We start from the raw sequence: 19,009 nt of genomic DNA, 5'->3' as shown, positions 1-19,009 counted from the left end.
ACGTCAAAAGAGTAGTACATGTATCTTGCCTGCCAATTTAACGTTCTGGAGCGACATGGTAAACAATTTTTGTAAAGCGATCTACAAAAATACAAAAATGCATCAAATTTACAATGCAAAAAAAGTGAGATGATACAATCATTTAATAATGCTGGCAAAAGAAAAACCTGAAAATGTTATCTCCTTGAAAAAGTTATAGTTTTAACATTGCTCTTATCTTCAAATTTATTCAAAACATCTTCTTTTTTAACACACGTTTTATAACTTTGGGTTCAAAATTGACCCAGATCCCAAATCCCAAGAAGCATGACCCACTTGAGGTCAGGCTGACCCGAAAACTTGAAAAGAATAATGGATTTTAAACCTTTTCTGGGTTTTAACTTATTCAAGTCTTTGCATAAAGGCAGTGGACACTATTGGTAATTGTCAAAGACTAGCCTTCACAGTTGGTGTATCTCAACATGTATAAAATAACAAACCTGTGAAAATTTGAGCTCAATCGATGATCGAACTTGCGAGATAATAATGAAAGAAAAAACACCATTGTCACACGAAGTTGTGTGCGTTTAGATGGTTGATTTCGAGACCTCAAGTTTAGAACTTGAGGTCTCGAAATCAGATTCTTGGAAAACTACTTCTTTCTCGAAAACTATGGCACTTCAGAAGGAGCTGTTTCTCACAATGTTTTATACCATCAACATCTCCCCATTACTCGTCACCAAGAAAGTTTTTATGCTAATAAATATTTTGAGTAATTACCAATAGTGTCCACTGCCTTTAATGAGACATGCATGGAACCAATAATACACCGGATAGTACATGTGGATGGATACACCACGTGAATGTAGTATGGGGGTATACCCCTGTGTGTAGCCGCCCCAATGTTTGTATTATTAATAACTTTGATTGGCTATAATTTTCCGCTTTTTCCGGATACCTAATTTCATAATTCTTTGCTACTCTTTTTTGCTTATAGATGATGTCTTTGCTTGTTTTTGTTTATGCATCTGATGAAGGTCCGGTTTGGATCAAACGATAAGGCCATCACCTCCCCTACTAGTTTTTATATTAAACACATATTCACATGCATACATTATGTTAAAATCCCCATCTAATAATTTTTTTTTTTATAAATCTTTTCGACTACAACACTGTCAAATCATTACGTATAAAATAATGAATTTAAATAATAATTTCTTTAAGAAAAGGTACAAAAGTATCAATTAAAATAATATAAACAAACAGTAAAATCAGAAAATAACTAACAATAAATAAATCTTTTCCAAACCACATTGTTTTTGAATGGTGCAAGTTGCCCTATAGAATGCTTGTTTACATAATTATCATCATTATTTTGCTTAATATTAGGAAATATGTAGGATTTTGAAAAAAAAAAAAAAAAAAAATCCTTTAATGGTATCGATATAAAAGAATCAACAGAGAGCTGCAGTCATGCTTACAATTGAAAACTTGTTGGAACAAGTTTAATTTGTCGAGAAAACAAAACACCACACGGAAATCAAAAGTTGCCTGAACAGTTGCATACCAACACAGCTGCCACATTTTGGTCAGTGTTAAAAATGTCTTTTTAATATTTTTAATATTATAACTAGTCATGTTGGTGTTTACCCATATACACACCGATGTGTGGTAGCACTGTATGTCCGGTACTCACCCGAGTTGTGGGAAATAGTCGCAGGCACATTACTCGGGCGGGATTCGAACCAATGACCTTTGGAACTGTGCAGCGTCTCACCAACTACATTCACCGAAGCTGCCCGGCGGCTAGAGGCAGTTCGAATCCTATGTTTAGCAGCGGGTTCTGCATTTTGCAGCATCCACTGCAGCTGGTGTATGACACTGCTCTAGAATTGCAAAGGTCGTGGGTTCGAATCCCACCCGAGTAATAATGACTGTGACACATCGGTGTATAATGGGTAAGAAAAAAATGAATATTATTTGTCCAAGATGCAAACTTAACATCTTTTATTTACTTTTTTTATTATCTATTTGTGTCTGCTGTTTGTATCGTCTGTTTGTCTGGCAGTGCTTTCAGATCACCAGATAATCAAGTCTTTTTTTGTTTTAAACAAGAAAGAGGAATCGCTTTGTTGGACATTATTTTGTTTCCAATTTTGTCTTTGTATACACTATACATACAATCTACTTAATATTGTTCATATAACATTAATGCAATTTCTCTTTCAGCCAATCTTATTGTTGTCATTTAAATTTAATTAAAAAAATAAATTGCGTGCAGCCAATTACGGTTCATACTGAGAAGGCCTACTACGATTCCTAATTTTCCTAACCGAAACAGTACTGCGCATTGGTACCTAAAAGTGAGGATACAAAATAATGTAAGTTTCAATCAGAAAGCTTATTAATTCACGAGTTTGTACAAACCCTCTCCCAGTGAAATATTTGTGCCCAAATCGATGTATAAGGTGCGTTCAGAATTCGTCTGTTTCCAGTGAAGCTATTAATAGTATGGAAATGAAGGAGCAGAGGCAATCAATGAGCGCTTAGTGTTTTGTTTTGAGTTGTTCACATGGTTGACCACCAACAAGGAGTGATCTTGAAACTATAAAGCGGCTGAAAATTTAGCGGGAATGAATTTATCGTCTGTTTGCTGCAGTATATGTCTGCGAACCGTCTGCGTATAAATGATCACACTTCTTACACCATTAATGGCAGAAACACTCTGTATTGCTTCTGCCACAAATCAAACTTAAATTACACGATCTAGATAAAAACTCTGAAGAAGTTATCAGTATAGCGTAGTCAAATTAATAAAATACAAGTTATTTTACACGTTCATATTTCAGTGATTCGTTGATTATGATACTTACACATTATTTTGATATTCTCTGCGTATTATTTCATTTAAAAAGATAAATATTTATGATTGTCAGTTAACAATTAAAAAGAAATTTACGTATATTTCTAGAATAGTGGAAGACGGCATTTAATACAAGAAATAATTTGGCATATTTTGTATAAGTATTCCATGTGCTTAATATTAATTATATAATAGTTCGTACCAAAAATTATGTTAAATTGAGTGAGGATTTCTGTATAACAAAAATATCTTAAACAAAATATAATATACAAATTTTGTTTCTATAATACAAAGGTACAACGACCAAATTGCATAAGGTAAATAAGCAGAAACTCTTTCCGCCGGAGGTTCTTTCCCATTGGCAATTGAAGGGCTGTAGGAGGTTGATTCCAAATTGGGCACTTATATGAGAAAGAAGTTTTTACAAAGTTTGCCGTGTTGGGACAGAATCTCATTCACACCGCCTGGTCCAGTGGACATGACCCATTGCTGAGTCAGGCTGACCGGAAAAGTGTTGAAAATTGGGATTTCAAGTCGGATCCTCTCTGTAATTCTGACCTATATCCGATTAAATTTGTTTTTTTCCTGTTCATAATCTATTAGAAGTGGTGCAACAAAGGACCCGGATCTCGTCAAACCTTACCTGAATTGTTTTAGATAGACAGTTTTTCCTAAAACAAAAAAACATGTCTTCTAGTGGTATGTAAACAAGCCAGGTAAAGATGTCATAGGGACAGATTCACGGGGGGGGGGGGTATCTCCACCCACACCGTTTTTAGAGCGAATGCAATTGGCCTGGCTGATAGTTACATTTTAATTGTATGCTAACCCTGAACTTAAAAGTTCAATTTGACATTATCAGCTGACTTTGAGTATATCAAATAAACGTTTCTCAGATTGAACACGTTTAAAATCCCCGTCTCTAAAACCACATTCCTTATGAGAGAACTGTTTCTTTTATAATAATGTTATACATTATCAACAGCTGCTGTGCTTCTTATACCAAGAAAGATTTTACATTCATTAGTTTATCCCCTCCCTTTAGAGCTATTGATTGCATGTTATACATGATGTCATTTGAGTAGACCGCCATCACTGAGAGGTCAAAGGAAAGTTGATCATTGGCCAATCCCGCGTACCACGCGTACAATCTGTGCGTTGCGATTAGTGTTACGCCATCTAAGATGACATCAATGCATTAGGTCCATGTTGGAGGTCAATGACTGTAGTATTGATTGGCGATGTTCATTTTGATGAGGTAATCGCCGATATCATCACACAAACATCTGGTTCTAGACTTGCCAAGTCCTTCCGAGTCTTCCTCCTAAACAGTGACTCTACTGGTTACTAAAATAAAACACCAGTTCTCCAATATTAAGACTACCGGGCAGATAGATTGCACAGTGATGTCACTGACCACCATCTCTGATGAAACGTGCATCCGTCCGGAGTGAGGCCATCATTGGCTGAAAGTTTGTGCATATACACGTTAGCACTTTTCCAATTATTTACCATCAAATAATGGCGTTCCGATGACGCTTTTTGAATCCGTCTACTGAGGGCTAATTACTTTTACCCGTTAATTGGATGTAGTTATCAAGCCTTTTATGTTGTTCCCTTCTTGCAGGGACATTCTTATAGTGTTTACCAGGTGTGAACGCCTCACCGTCATCATCCTCCTGTCCATCGTCCCCACCTTGCAGTATATCGTCATAGAAATCGTTCCTCTGAACGTGTAACTTCCCAGGGAGTGGAGGTTGACGGTGATGCTGTGGCGGATGAGTTTTGCCGCCCCTTGATTTCGGGACGTTGGTGTACTCGTCTCCCCAGTCGTCACCATCATTGTCTTGCTCTGAGTTGTTGTGCTGACTGGGCAAGCTGCGCTTGGTGACCGGCTTTGCATGGGTTTGCGGTTTGGGAGGAGGGTAAGACGCCGCAGTATCCGGCGTTGGCATCGGAGCTCGATTTCTGATATCAAAGCTCGGTCTTTCAATAGCTTCATATTCTTCGCCATAGTCTTGTGTGCTTGGTGCTTCTACTATCTCATACGACCCACCATAGTCTGGACTACCTGTGTCTTGTTTTGGCTGGTCGACGTACTCGTATGAAAGTGCATAGTCCTTTGTGGGTGATGGTGGTTTGGATTGGATATCACAAACCTCATAGTTCTCGCCAAAATCTTTCCGAGTTGGAGACTCAACTGCTTCATAAACACCACCATGGTCGGGAGCATCCGGTACTAGTCTGGTACCCATTTCAACTGCACCCCTTACATCATCATCGATGTAGCGATCTGAAATTGAGACAACAAACATTGTAAATAATGAGATGGATATGATAATTGATATTAGAGGCAGTTGATTTTTGGAATCGTTCGATTGTAAATTCTTTATGTATAGTTGTATACAAAACAATTAACCTGTGAAATGAGTCTGTGAAATAGAAATAAAGAGAAAGCTAATTGTTAATAGTTCTCACACTGACACCATGTACAATGAAAAGAAAATAATTTCCCCCAACAACATGAAGTGACAACACAGGCCTTCTGGTGTTCCATGCATTATTATTTATTATTAACTATTTCTTCCAAATATCTTTCCAAGTTATTTGAAACGATCTTGCCCCCCCCCCGAAAAGAATTGTAAAGGTATTTGCGATGTGTTATAATGTCCCCTCAGGGCCCCCATAGGTTACTGCAAAGCACAGTGGATAGTTTATAATAGTTCCAATACCGTTCTGAGCCAGTACAAAAAAAATGTTAATCCCAAATACAATGATCTTAATATTATAGGAGGGATCGACAAAACAGGTCTACTGATGCTCGATTAAGTACCAACATATCTAACACATTGCTCTAGAATTGTCAGGTCAGGGTGTTGAATCCCACCTGAGTACATATTATGGTTGCAATGCTTTTTCGCACAGAACTCGGAAATGTACAGAGTGAACAGTGCTAACACATTCTGTGTATATTGGTTAAACTAAACTTATATACAAATAAATATAACTTCGCAAATTTTTGCGAAAAAAAAAAATCACAAATAATTGTCACAAAATTCGCAAAGATAAGCAACAGTCACGACTGTTTAAATTTGTTTTTACAGAACTCGGGAAAGTACTGAGTATACAGTGCTATTAAACACACATCGGTGTGTATGGATGGGTTAAACCAAAGTTACTATACACATTAATATACATTTGCAAATTATTTGCGTTATCGCAAATAATTGTCACAAAATTCGTTAAAGATAAGCAAAAGAATTTGCAAGTGTTGATGTGTATTTTTTGTATTTTATAGTTAATATTGAGAGATGACGCAATTTAATTCCAAGCTTTGGATCTAATAAAGTTGTATCTGATCTAACAATCTATTCTAAATAAGGTACACGATACCATGCACACAGTCACACACACTGAATACACAAACAAGTGGTCTCGCGATAACCACATGACAATGGGTCTGATGTCTGGACTATACGAGGGGTAAACAAGGGGAATTCCCTCTTTCTCTACTATTGCAGTAGCTCAAAATAGTGCTTTGTTGTGATTCTCACTCAAATCCTTATGCAATGGACTTCCTTTATAAGTCCACCACATATCCCTGCTCATTTTGACCTTGCAATTACAATGATACATTTATCGCAGTTGTTGAGATTATTTTAGTAAGCAGCACTACATGTATAGACGGTGTGACCTGTCACATGACATGTTTACAAGAGAGCCACCAAGCCTGGACTTTCTGCAGGCACGATTTGAACACAGCTCAATGAAAGAAAACATAGTTTCTCATGGAGAACTTTTGATAAATTAACATATACAAAACTTGATTTATGTTTCAATAATGACGCAAAATGTTAACTTTCCAATGTGACCAGTGCAGTATCTTGCCTGGTAGAGAAGCCCAAGAATATAGAAAGGTCACACAAGCTTTTTCCTACGGTTGCAAGATTTAGACAGCAACAAAGTTTAAGTCATCTTACGGGTTTTGGGCAGCTGACAAATTGGTCACTAGACGTAGTGATCACATTTTGCACGATAATTCCGTTGTGCGAGTCAGGAGTGAAAAAACAAACAACATTTTGAGCACGTAAAGACATTGCTCTTAGATGCTAAATTTGCATCGGGGATAATGAATATTCATTATGGTTTTACACATATACATATTAACACTGTATACTGAATACTTTCCCGACTCTTGTGGTATACCCTCGAAATCAGCTGGATTTTCTGTCAGAGGGAAATATTTCACACAAAAGGGGCTCTATTACACATTACAAAACGCTAATAACAATAAAACCATAATAATAATTGGGGGAAATGTGTATTTCAACACACATTTTGTTTAATTTGCCATACAAAAATAGCAGGAAATAAGACTGCACTCTTGTTTTCATTCATTCAATGGTACATTGCCTTGACCCCGAATAGGCGCGGGTAATAATTTACAATGAATGCAGCCATAGTTGAGCAACTGCGTTGCTGCAGTTTTCTTTGGAGGGAAGTTGTTTAGAACTAAACACCCACTGTATAATGACTAAAGATAAATGCATAAAGGACTCATGCAGTTGGCAAGGGTTACATACTAAAGCCTGATACCAGGGCCCAATTTCATAAAGCTGCTTAAGCACAAAATTTTGCTTAAGCAAAAAATTCCTTGCTTAGTAAAATCAGACTACCGGCCAAGACTCAACTGAATTGTTATGCTAAGCAAACAACAGCTAAATACCAGTCACAAGTAATAAAAATGGCATGAAATTTTTGCCAGTAACCTGTGTAAAATAAGCGAGCTATTTTCGTGCTTAAGCAAATTTTTTGCTTAAGCAGCTCTATGAAATTGGCCCCAGTATATGGCCCTTTTCGAAACCACGGCTTCGGCTCCAGATCCGACTCAGGCTACCTTGGCCCCGCCGGTTGATTTGACAATTATTGCGCGTTCTTTGTGTAAATACGTGCTCAGTTAATCGCAACATTATGCACAAAACTATTAAGTCTTTGAAAATTTGGACTGAATATTGGTCACCGAATTTGTAAAAGATAATGAAAGAAAGAAAAAACCCTTGTTGCACGTGTGTTTTCAGTCAGATGCCGAAAAAGGCCCAAGAGTCCTGAAGTCTTTAAATGTTTAGGTGAGAATTTACCTCTTTTTAAAAAACTACGTTACTTCAGAAGGAGTCATGAAAAATGTCTAATACCATCCTCCATTGCTCGTTACCAAGTTATATATTTTTAACAATTATTTTTAGTATAAACTACCAATAGTGTCCACTGCTTCTAACACAATGTCTACAGATTTAGACTAAACTTTCACAGTTTTGAAGATTATGATGGTAGAAAGCTTCCCTGAAAATATCACTTGCTGAGGTGCTGTAGTTTTTGAAAAATTAGTAAAACAATGTCATGAAAATAATTTTCGTCTCAGTGATCATGAGACGAAAATTATATTAGCATGTAAAAACGTATTTTCATTACATTGTTTTACTCATTTCTCAAAAACTACAGCACATCAGTGATTAATATTTTAAGGTACGCTTTCTACTAGCATTATCTTCAAACAGTGTAAGTTTAATGTAAATCTGTGAACAATGTGTTTTGTGTTACAAAAAGTACCCAAATCCTTTAAAACAGTCTACTGCGACTACAGTTTCCCTTTAAATGAGTATGACATTTGATACCATTAGTTCGTAGGGTTTCAAGTTCGAGTGCTTTTCTATGTAAACTTATCAATAATGGATTCATGTGACACTGACATAAGTATCGTGTGTTTGGTTTACCACAATTATTACTCTCCATGTCCTGAAAGCAGTCATCGGAATTCATGCACTTTGTACTGATAAAGGAAGTCTGGAAACAGAAACAACACAGCCAGGATATGAAGAGGAAGTAGAAGGCCATGCCAGTATATGTGTCATTAACAACCAAGTGTATCTTATTTTAAGGGTTGGTTTTGGTATCTGTGTTTAAAAGCACTGCCGTCGATTTCATAAAACTCTTCCTAACTTAAGACTAATCTTAGGACCTAGGACGAGTCCCAAGCCTGCACTGTAGCATGCGGACCTTAAGATTAATCCTAAGTTAAGACGCGTTACTCGTCCTAACTCGAGATAAGACGAGTCTTAATTCTCTGATTATACTGATCGAAACGTCGAGTTGAAACCTATATACAGAACCACCCCAACCCAATTAGAGACAATAATTAAATGGTGTTACCGCAAATCTTACTATCTGCATATTATTCACTTCCTGGAGCCGCATAGAATCTTAAGCAACTGGCCATATGATATTCTCTGTAGATAATTGGTGACAATCAAAATGAAACAATTAACACGTACTAAGTTAGTTCATTCCTCTTTAGTGGCGCAAAGTTCACAGTGCGATGATCAAGGGCCAAGTTTCATAGAACGGCTTAAGCACAAAAAACTAACTTAGCACAACAAAATAATTCTTACCAGAATCAGGTTACCATCCAAAATACCATGTAAACTGTACAGTTTGTGAATGGTATTCTGCTCATTTCCGCTTAGTAAAACATTGCTATTGATTAGCAAAACATTGCTATGCAGTACTTTCTGCTAAACCCGCTCTGGTGAAACTGGGACCTGTTTTTTTTGTGAACCGGTGTCAATTATGGGTATGTATTACCTGGTTTGCTTATCCTGAAAATCACGTGGAAACTTGCTTGGTAATCTTTTTTGTTTATGAAGGCAAAAATTTCATGCTTAGCAAATGTTTGTGCTTAGCAGCTCTATGAAATAGGCCCAAAGTCCTTGCTGTCATGATTCCTGCACTGTACTGTGTATGCTATACGGGTTGTTTCGTAGTAAGTTGGGGTTATAATATTATGCTTTAGGGACCTCTCACACGAGAATGGGACTTGAATCAAGTCTACCGTTTATTATGCATGACAAGCAAAATCATGATTAATATGTTTAAAGGCACTGAACGCTATAATCCAAATAATTGTTTCCATAAAAATTTATTTGGTTACAAGCAATGATGAGCTGGTGATAGTATAAAACATTGTGAGAAATAGCTCTCTTTGAAGTACGGGAGTTTTTAGAGAAAGAGGTAATTTTCACCCAATTAAGCCTTTTATTGGGCATCTGGAAGTACACAAAGTAATGCAACAAGGGTGGTGTTTTTCTTTCATTATTGCAGAGATCGTGAAAGGCAGGGACAGAAACCACTGAGCAAAAAACCTTGGCTTATATAGCAGTTAATTTGGCATTGGCACCTGACCCGACTTCATTTTGTCAAGCTTCCTTTTCCTCCTGTACAACTTTATAGTCTTGATGGTTGAACCACACCAAGCTTCTACTTTGAGGGTCATGTACATGCGTTGTGCACTTAGCGTAGCCATGCCACTGCTTCTCATACATGGCACTGCAGCCGAACTGACGAAACGCTAGGACGGGCGTTAGGATGAGTAACTCGTCCTATAACTTAGGATGGGTTCAATATGCAGCCTAGCGTCTACGGAACTTTAACTCGTCCTAGGTCCTAAGATAAATCCTAAGTTAGGAAGAGTTTGGTGAAATCGACGGCTGGACATAATTATGTTGTCATTGTCAAAAGCCAGTATTCGCATTTGGTAAAAAATAAAATCTTTGTGAATTTGACCCTATCGGTCATCGAAGTTGCAAGGCAACGACGAAAGATAAAAACAAGTGTGGGCTTTCAGATGTCTATAAATAAAAGTATTTTAAAGGGACACACCGGCTGAATTGGGCTATTTGGGCTACAAAATAGACTAAGAAATTAATTCAACGGTCTTCCAGCAATGAAGAAGAACAGTCCCTAAAAAAAATCTGCAAATTTTGCCGTTTTTGAGCATTTTAAAACAAAAAACGAAGGTCGCGTGATTGTTCTAACCAAAAAGTGGTACAAACAATCACGTGACCTTCCGGGCTAGTTTTACTTCCAGCCGTCTAAAAGTAACTTACCAAACCAAATTTAAACCTTTTTTTAACTGAAGTTTTAAATGGCTTACCAATAGGCCTTTTCGGAGACGTTTTCGGAGGTTCTTTCTTCTTCTTTGGCACTGTTTTCGGTGGTTTCACCGATGGTTGTAATGGCTTTGTAGGAGTCTGCTTCTTTGGTTTCTGAGAGGGTGGGAGAGGGGGCAACCTCGACGGTTGTTCGGTGATGTCATCCATCTCAACGAGGTGCGATGGGGGTGTTTCTCTGGCATTAATGGGGAGACTGTTGAATCTACTCCCCGGTGTTGGCGCTGCCGGAAGAGGGAGTCGACAACTTTGACTCGTGGAAATCTTAGCTGGGGCTGGTATTGTTGGCAAGGGCTTGTCAGTGTTGGGGCTATCGCCTTCAAAGGCCATATTTACCCGATGGGTAAGGGGTGGGTTGAGCGCTTTTTTCTTTGGTGAGTTTGTTATGGAGCCAGAGGGCTGGCTGGCTGTTGGAGGTGCTTGCTTTCTTGGGATGGCAGGGGCTGGGTGGATATCCCTCAAACCCCATTGAAGTTTCTGAAGAAGCAATTCTTTGTTCGTAGTGTGATGGATCAGCTCATTTGTGTACATTCCTCCAGAATCCTCATCCTCATGCTCTTTCCTTGCTGGTGATGGTGGACGTACTGGGATCGTAGGAATGGCTCGAGGTTGAGAATGGCTGGTCTTGCCAAGTTGAGGAACTTCTCCGATCTGTGTGTTCTCATATACATCACCGAAATCTTGATCCTGCCTCGCCGGAGAGATGGCTTTTGGCAACGGTTTTATTGGTAAGGATGGTATAATGTTATTCTCGTAGATATCACCAAAGTCTCCTCCTGTGGGTGTGGGACTGTTGGGCGCTGGTGACATTTCCATCTCATTCGGCATGTTGTATCTGATTACGTTGCCGTGGTTATCCACATTACCGTATATATCACTATCAGTGGCTGGCTGCGTCTGTCGATTGAAAGTACAATATATTGAAATTTGCCGCGTTTTTGCTTTACCAATTGAATATTATATCACTTGCAAAGATTTGCTATGTCCTCAATATCCTTTTTAACCTAAAGGATCGGGTACCTTTTGTAACACGAAACACATTGTCCACAGATTTACCTTAAACTTACACAGTTTGAAGATGATATTAGAAGGATTCCCTTAAAATATTACTTGCTGTTGTGCTGTAGTTTTTGAGAAATGAGTAAAACAATTTCACTAAAATACGTTTTACGTGCTTAAATAAAAATTTTCGTGACTTGTTTTACTCATTTCTCAAAAACTACAGCACCTCAGTAGGTTATAATTTAAGGAAAGTTTCTACCATCATTATCTTCAAATCGTGTAAGATTATGTAAATCTGTGGACGTTGTTTTTTGTTTCCTACAAAAAGTACCCGACCCTTTAAAATCAACTCACAAGTACGAGCAGTTCAAGTGTCGCACCAAGCAAGTGTCTGTTCGTGGAAACTATATGGCCATGTCCAGGTTACACGAGGCAACTTTACAGGCAGCCAGCTCCAGGGGCCAATTTCATAGAGCTGCTTAAGCAAAAAATTTGCTTAAGCACGAAAATAGCTGGCTTATTTTACACATGTTACTGGCCAAAATTGCATGCCATGTACATTGCTTTAGACTGGTATTTAGCTGTTGTTTACTTTGCATAACAACTGAGTGGGGTCTTGGCCGATAATCTGGTTTTACTAAGCAAGGAATATTTTGCTTCAGCAGAATTTTGTGCTTAAGCAGCTCTATGAAATTGGGCCCTGGTGATCACAAAAGAAAAGGCATAAACATTTGAATGTTCACATAATGTGAACGTGAATGTCTATACTTGAGGATCGTAAGACATTGTTGGAAAATGACTCATGTGATACCACAGTGGTCATGTAGCATGCATTGCAGTTGGCTGCCTCCAAGTTGCCTGCACAAGTTGATTCATGTGACAAGGCCCTAAAATATTTATGTCACACTAAAATTGCCTCTTTGTTAAAGCCATTGTACACTTTCGGTACAGAAAAAAAGTTCACAAATTTACAAATAATTTACAGGGTTTACAGAAGGTTATGGTAAAAGACTTCTCTTGAAGTATTGTTCCATGAAATGCTTTACTTTTTGAGAAAACATTAAGACAATATCAATTCTCGATAGCGAGAATTACGGATTTATTTTAAACACATGTCATGACGCGGCGAAACGCGTTGAAACAAGAGTGGGGTTTCCCGTTATTTTCTCCCGACTCCGATGAACGATTGAGCCTAAATTTTCACAGATGTGTTATTTTATATATTATAAGTTGTGATACACGAATTGTGGGACTTGGACAATACTGGTTACCGAAAGTGTATAATGGCTTTAAAATTCAATCGGCAGTTTTCAAAAGGCACCCTGAAAAAAGGGTATTGAAAGCCTACGGATATCATCAACATTGAGCCTATTAGAGTAAGTTGCAGGTTCATGTCCCGCTCACGTTAATTTGATTTGTTAAAAACCCTTAAAGACAGTGGGCACTATTGGTAATTACTCAAAATAATTATTAGCATAAAACCTTACTTGGTAACAAGTAATGGGGAGCTGTTGATAGTATAACACAATGTGAGAAACGGCTCCCTCTCAAAATAACGAGTTTTCAAGAAAGAAGTAATTTGCCACGAGACCTAAGAATTAGATTTTGAGGTCTCGGAATCAAGCATCTAAAAGCACACGAGTTCGTGTGACAAAGTGTGTATATTCCTTTACTGTTATCAAATGTTCACAGGTTTGTTATTCTATGCATATGTTGAGACACAAAAAGGGCGATATAGTGTAAAGACAATCAGTTTCCCTTGTTATTTATTACATGAGAAGTGGTGATAAAATCGCTTTGTTTATGCTGTAGATTTGACAAAATGCTAACATTTCAAACATCTATGAGTTACACTTTATTTGTACGTCTATCGCACATTTTGTCGTGTTTGAGTTTTAAGGGATAAACAAATCTACCCCATTCCTTTTCGGTTGGTTATGAGCAGCTAGGGATAAACAAGTCTACCCCTTCAACTTTTCAGCTTGATTTGAGCACCAACAAAATAAATAAATCTATCACAACCTCTTTTTGGCTAAGTTTTTGCACCCGATAGGCCAATTGACTTTGTTCTCCCAAAAATATTTTATGCAGAAAAACATCATAATTTCAACATTTTGCAAACATTTTCAAGAAAATTGGGTTTATTACCCAAAAAGGCAACAAATCAAATATCATGGTGATTGTGAACCTGTTGTATGAACAACGTCATATTGTTGGTAATTAATTACTCTCTTGGTACGGTTCTTTGCTAAATCCCTTCCTGATTGATGTACAAGGATCCACGCATGTCTGAGTTAATCACAGATTACAATACCAAATCAAGTAATAATTTACCTCAATATCAGCTTCATCATCAGATGGGAATTCCCCAGTTTGGGGATATTGTGAATCACCCTGAAATTGTTACATAAAAGTTGGCAAATTAAAAAGCAACAAAATAATTTTTTTTTTTGAGCATTTACATGTGAAATGATAATGCGCAGATTTTTCAACATGGAAATGTCAGAACACGCAATAGTAGTTCTTAGGTTGATTTCGCAAAGAGAAAGAACTAGTCCTAACTTAGTAAAAATGTCTGTTGTCTATTGTGACGTCAAACTTGATTTGTATTTTTTTAATATATAGGAACCCTTGTTATGAAATTTGTCAAACCCGCTCGAAAATTATAACAACCCTCAAATTGTTCAAAATAAATACTACTCAAATGCAAGCCTTATAATTTGATGACCTTCATGAACATATTTAAAACATTTCATAGGGCACTGGTGCCATTTGGATTTCACATTGATGAGCCTTTTGTGTTGGAAGGGTGACAAACAATTATTTTTTCTTAAGATCAGTGAACCGTTTAAAAACTATTGCGAGAGGAAAACATTATAAAGCATAATAAAGTTTAGCAATACAAGGAAGCATGCGGACCAAACAAACATGCAGACATCGGGTTCACCCTTCCTGACATTTTTTGCCGTAAAAAAACGGGGATTTTTTTCTTTTATGATGCAACAATCAAAGTTGGGACTTTTTAAAACATGCAAAATACTTTTTGGCAACGAAACTGGCTTGAAAATAGTGATATCAATATACTTTTACACAAAAATGTTCAACTGAAAACAAGTTTAAATGCAAAACGTTATATGTACGCACACATAGAGACTAGTATTTGACCGAAATACTGCAAGTTTGCTTTCGGCAGAAATCTTAAAAACATTTGCTATCAACAAAAACAAGAAACTAAAACCAAACAAAAAGCAGATTGAAATTGGCATTTTTGGTCTGGTGACTGCCACCCATCAGGGCTGTATTAACAATAAATAAACTTCCAAAGAGGAGGAATATGAATTTACTTACTGTAACTGTACTTAATCTGAAGTCTCGTTTCTGCAAAGAAAAAAAATAATGAAACTGACGACTAACTGGAAACAAAGGTTTCTTAGCTTTTTATTTGATTTCCTTTGATTTGATTTCATTTGTTTTGCTCTGATGTAAGTTGATCTGACTTGATATCCATGTTCTATGAAGAGGAAGAAACATCATTCCAGAAACTACAACAACTGAATGGTTGTACTTTTTTCTTCCGCGCCTTACTCTTTGACAATTTGGCGCTTTATACAAAAATATAAAAAAAACAGTTAATCGCGCGGTTTAGCTGCACGTTACGCAAGCAAAACGAACGCGACCGTCAGAAAATTGTGTTTATCTAAGTGACGTCGCCACTTTGGGATGATATCATGCTCACGTATGACTTCTGCACGTAGAAAGATGATGTAAAAGTAGAATAATGATCCAGACAAATATGCCTCGAATTTGCGTGGTTTTCATTTTACATCGTCGACTAACACGGTCGGCCATTTATGCGAGTCAAATTTTTGACTCCAATAAATGGCCGACCGTGTAAGTCCGCAAAGTAAAAGGAAAACCACGCAATTTCGAGGCATATTTGTGTAGACAATTGTATTCTACTTTAATTTACAACATTTTTCTAGCACTATGCATTTTATAACTAACGATTTTTATAGACCAACTCGTCCTATCCAAGACAACGTGTCACTTTAACGTTTTTGCTTGCGTCGTGCAGCTAAAACTCCATATATATTAAACAAATACAGAGGTTTATAAACTTACCACTGGCTTAGGAGGACCTCTCCTTCGACAACAGCATACGATGATCACCAACACCAGAACAAAAAGTGCAACCCCACCGACAATCCCACCTATTAATATAGCTATTAGGGGTAACTTCAAACATTCGCCAACACACGTGCAGTTTGTATCTCCCGGGTCTAAATCATCATCATCGCACTGCCGACATGAAAATGTGTAATCCTCATGGCACTTTATGCATTCGTTTTCCCCCGGTCCAACGCATCCATCGCACGCCTCGGCACATGAGTACGTTTCTGTTGTTGAAATGGTGTAGGTTTCCAACGTAGTAGGCCAAGATGTACCATAGGTTGTGCTTACTTGACCCTGAGTTATTGGGGAGCAAAATTGGAAGATAATGTTTTTTTTACAAAGAAATTACAATTATTGTGCACAGCCACAATCATGGGGTGGACCTATTGCTACAGATACACCAAGGGTAACTAAAATATATAAAGATCTTTCCAGATCTTGTATTAGACAAAATACATTTGTCGAAATGTTTGTCTTGTTTTTCCATATAATAAATCTGTTACATATAATATCCTTCGAGAAAGACTCTGCTAGGGTCAAAACGGTCGGGCCATCAACTATTTTTTGTTGTTTGCTTTTCCATTTTTGCATAAGTTTTTTAACAACTAGTCTTAACACATGTTTCACTTTGTGAAAATGAAAACCACCAAAAGGTTTTTGCCCGCAGAGCGAACAGAAACCAATGCATTAGAGGCATTTGATCAGGTTTTCGTGAACACTCACGCTTCAATAGGTCACTGACATGTCAACAAATACAAAAATTGCAAAGCTATGACTGCAATTCGTCGTTCCTATTTAACACGAAAGTTGTATGTATAGGAACTGAAACTGGATGAAAATGTTAACAGTGATGAAGATATTAATAAATAATTTGTATTACAAAAATAAATTGAAGACATTAAAATATATGTTACAGAACTCATCAAGAGAAGAGATGTGGTACATAAATATTTGTATAGTTTTCAGTTATTAAGTATTTAGTATGCGATTCACTGACAAGTTCTATAACTTTTATGACAATATCAATACCCATACAGGCTAAAAACATGCCCACACCCTCTTCTATGTCCCTCCACAATTGTTTTAATTGAATTTAGACTCGCTGACTATAGCCCACACACAAGCTGAAATAAGATTGGACTGTGCGTGTTTTGATTAGAAGCCGTCCTAAAGTGGTATACAAAACAATATTATTGTTTCGATAAGCTTCACCTCGGTCTTTCTTTTCTTTCATTTTACAATTGCAGCGTTCTCCTTTAAAAACACTGCCAGTAAAAACACACGAGGATCAGTCAAATGACTTTATAGATAAATGACTGGCCAATATTCAGCCATGAAAGGCATAACTTTTTAATAAAAACGCACGAGCTGGTGAAAAAGCTGACAGACCACTGAAGTGACAGGTTAAATGACACTGCTGGCTAGTCTGTAGTCACTGCGGGAAAGGGCAAACCCTGCGATTGGATAGAGAACTTTGGGATTGTACGTATTTCAAATGTTTCGTTAACATACGAACTCACTGTACATTGTAAATGGACCTACCGTAACTGGTGAATACGCCATTGTTAACACAATGATAAGCACTCCGATAGGTAGAGCTACACCACCGCCAGACAGCCCACTGAACTGTGCCATTTTTTGTGCTACACTCACGGCCTCCGTAAAACTCAAAACGAACTTTTACAACGTATCTTCAATCACTCCTTAAAAATCTTTATGGAATCCATTTGATACTGACAAGTGTATACACAGCTTTTGGCTCGTCGCAAAGCTCCTATATTCACATCAGAGAGGAGAATTAATAAGGGCGTAAAGTCAGTGAAGTATCTGATCTGAAACGAGGAAGTACGACGCATTTAAAATAATATACATGTCCACCGCCGCGCCCGTGCTGCAAAACTCACTCGTATTACTGGCTCATTAAAATAGCACGTAGCAGTAACGCAGGGATGACCTCCAACTACCGAAGTACAGCAACTAAGCCTAGAGACGTCAGGGAACTTTGGATTATTGTTGTGGGTATTTCCGGGTATTATAATTTATACGCTGTAACGTTCAGAGTGTGTGTACAGCACGAGTGGGGTTGTTTCGAGCGGGTTGCGGTATGGCCACCCCTGAATGCAATAATGGAATGATCTGGTGAGGGTCGGGGAATTCCCAGTTTTAACCGCCCGGTGTGGCGGTTTCAGTCTTCCGCCGTGTTCAGTTTTCCGGGTGACGTAGTCGGACATATCAAAACGCTGTTCGAACGGTTTTAGCTTTCCGGCGTGTTCAGTTTTCCAGGTGACCTGTCAGATACCGCCGCGAGTACCCTGGCGAGTACTGTAGTTCTCTCAGCAGTGACCCCCAAATTGTTTATATTACGATTCTTTTCTGTGTAGTCACATAATCTTTACATGTATTCATTGGTACAACTGTAGGCAGGTCACACTCTGCTTGCATAAAAAACAACTCATACGATCCACGTGTTTGCCGCTAGTTGTACTCGACTCGTGTACGCCGCCATGACAGCTACCGGAGGGTAATGGATAACTCAATACGGCACTAAAAATGGACTACTTTCGCTTGCTGTGCGCAGGCATCGCATGACGTAATGCTACCGTATTTGGTCATTCGGAAAACTGAACACAGCGGAAAGTTGAAACCGCCATACCGGATTTGGCACTGATGGTATGGGTATAGGTAATGGTTGTACCCCCCCCCCCACCCCAAATTTAAAAATAAACTGTGCCTTCATTGAGTGCTGAGAAATCTCAAGGAATTCTTCAGAGGATTTTAGGGTGTATTTCTGCACAAGAGGAAGATAGTGGGAACATGATGGGGAAGGGGGGGGGGGGGTATAGGCCCCTATGTCCTTACTATAGGCCCCTACCCTATGAAGTTGAAAGTACCCTTCTTTTACTCCAAAGAGAGTTGTCCTCAAAATGGCTCTGTGTAAGAGTGGTCGATGGCAGACAAAATGAGTGGTTTTTCGCTCTTTAAGAGAGTG

The 19,009-nt window shown here is 38.0% G+C and overlaps 1 protein-coding gene across 2 annotated transcripts; it reads right to left on the bottom strand.

Annotated features, from left to right (window-relative positions):
• Positions 1-1,928: 1,928 nt before the first annotated feature.
• Positions 1,929-17,914, bottom strand: LOC117300794 (proteoglycan 4-like). 2 transcript variants are annotated; one of them, XM_033784601.1, is made up of 6 exons: positions 17,563-17,914; positions 15,970-16,314; positions 15,196-15,225; positions 14,182-14,241; positions 10,830-11,742; positions 1,929-5,135 (listed from the first exon to the last, which is right to left on the bottom strand). In XM_033784601.1, the coding sequence occupies exons 1-6, from the start codon at positions 17,653-17,655 to the stop codon at positions 4,405-4,407; spliced, it is 2,172 nt and encodes a 723-aa protein (XP_033640492.1). In that variant the 5' UTR covers positions 17,656-17,914; the 3' UTR covers positions 1,929-4,404. The 2 variants fall into 2 exon arrangements, with proteins under 2 accessions (XP_033640492.1, XP_033640493.1); XM_033784602.1 differs by lacking the exon at positions 14,182-14,241.
• Between the last annotated feature and the right edge of the window lie 1,095 nt (positions 17,915-19,009).

The sequence above is a fragment of the Asterias rubens genome, chromosome 16 (assembly GCF_902459465.1).
Source record: "Asterias rubens chromosome 16, eAstRub1.3, whole genome shotgun sequence".
Classification (NCBI taxonomy): Eukaryota; Metazoa; Echinodermata; class Asteroidea; order Forcipulatida; family Asteriidae; genus Asterias; species Asterias rubens.
This window is presented reverse-complemented; position numbering and strand designations above follow the sequence as displayed.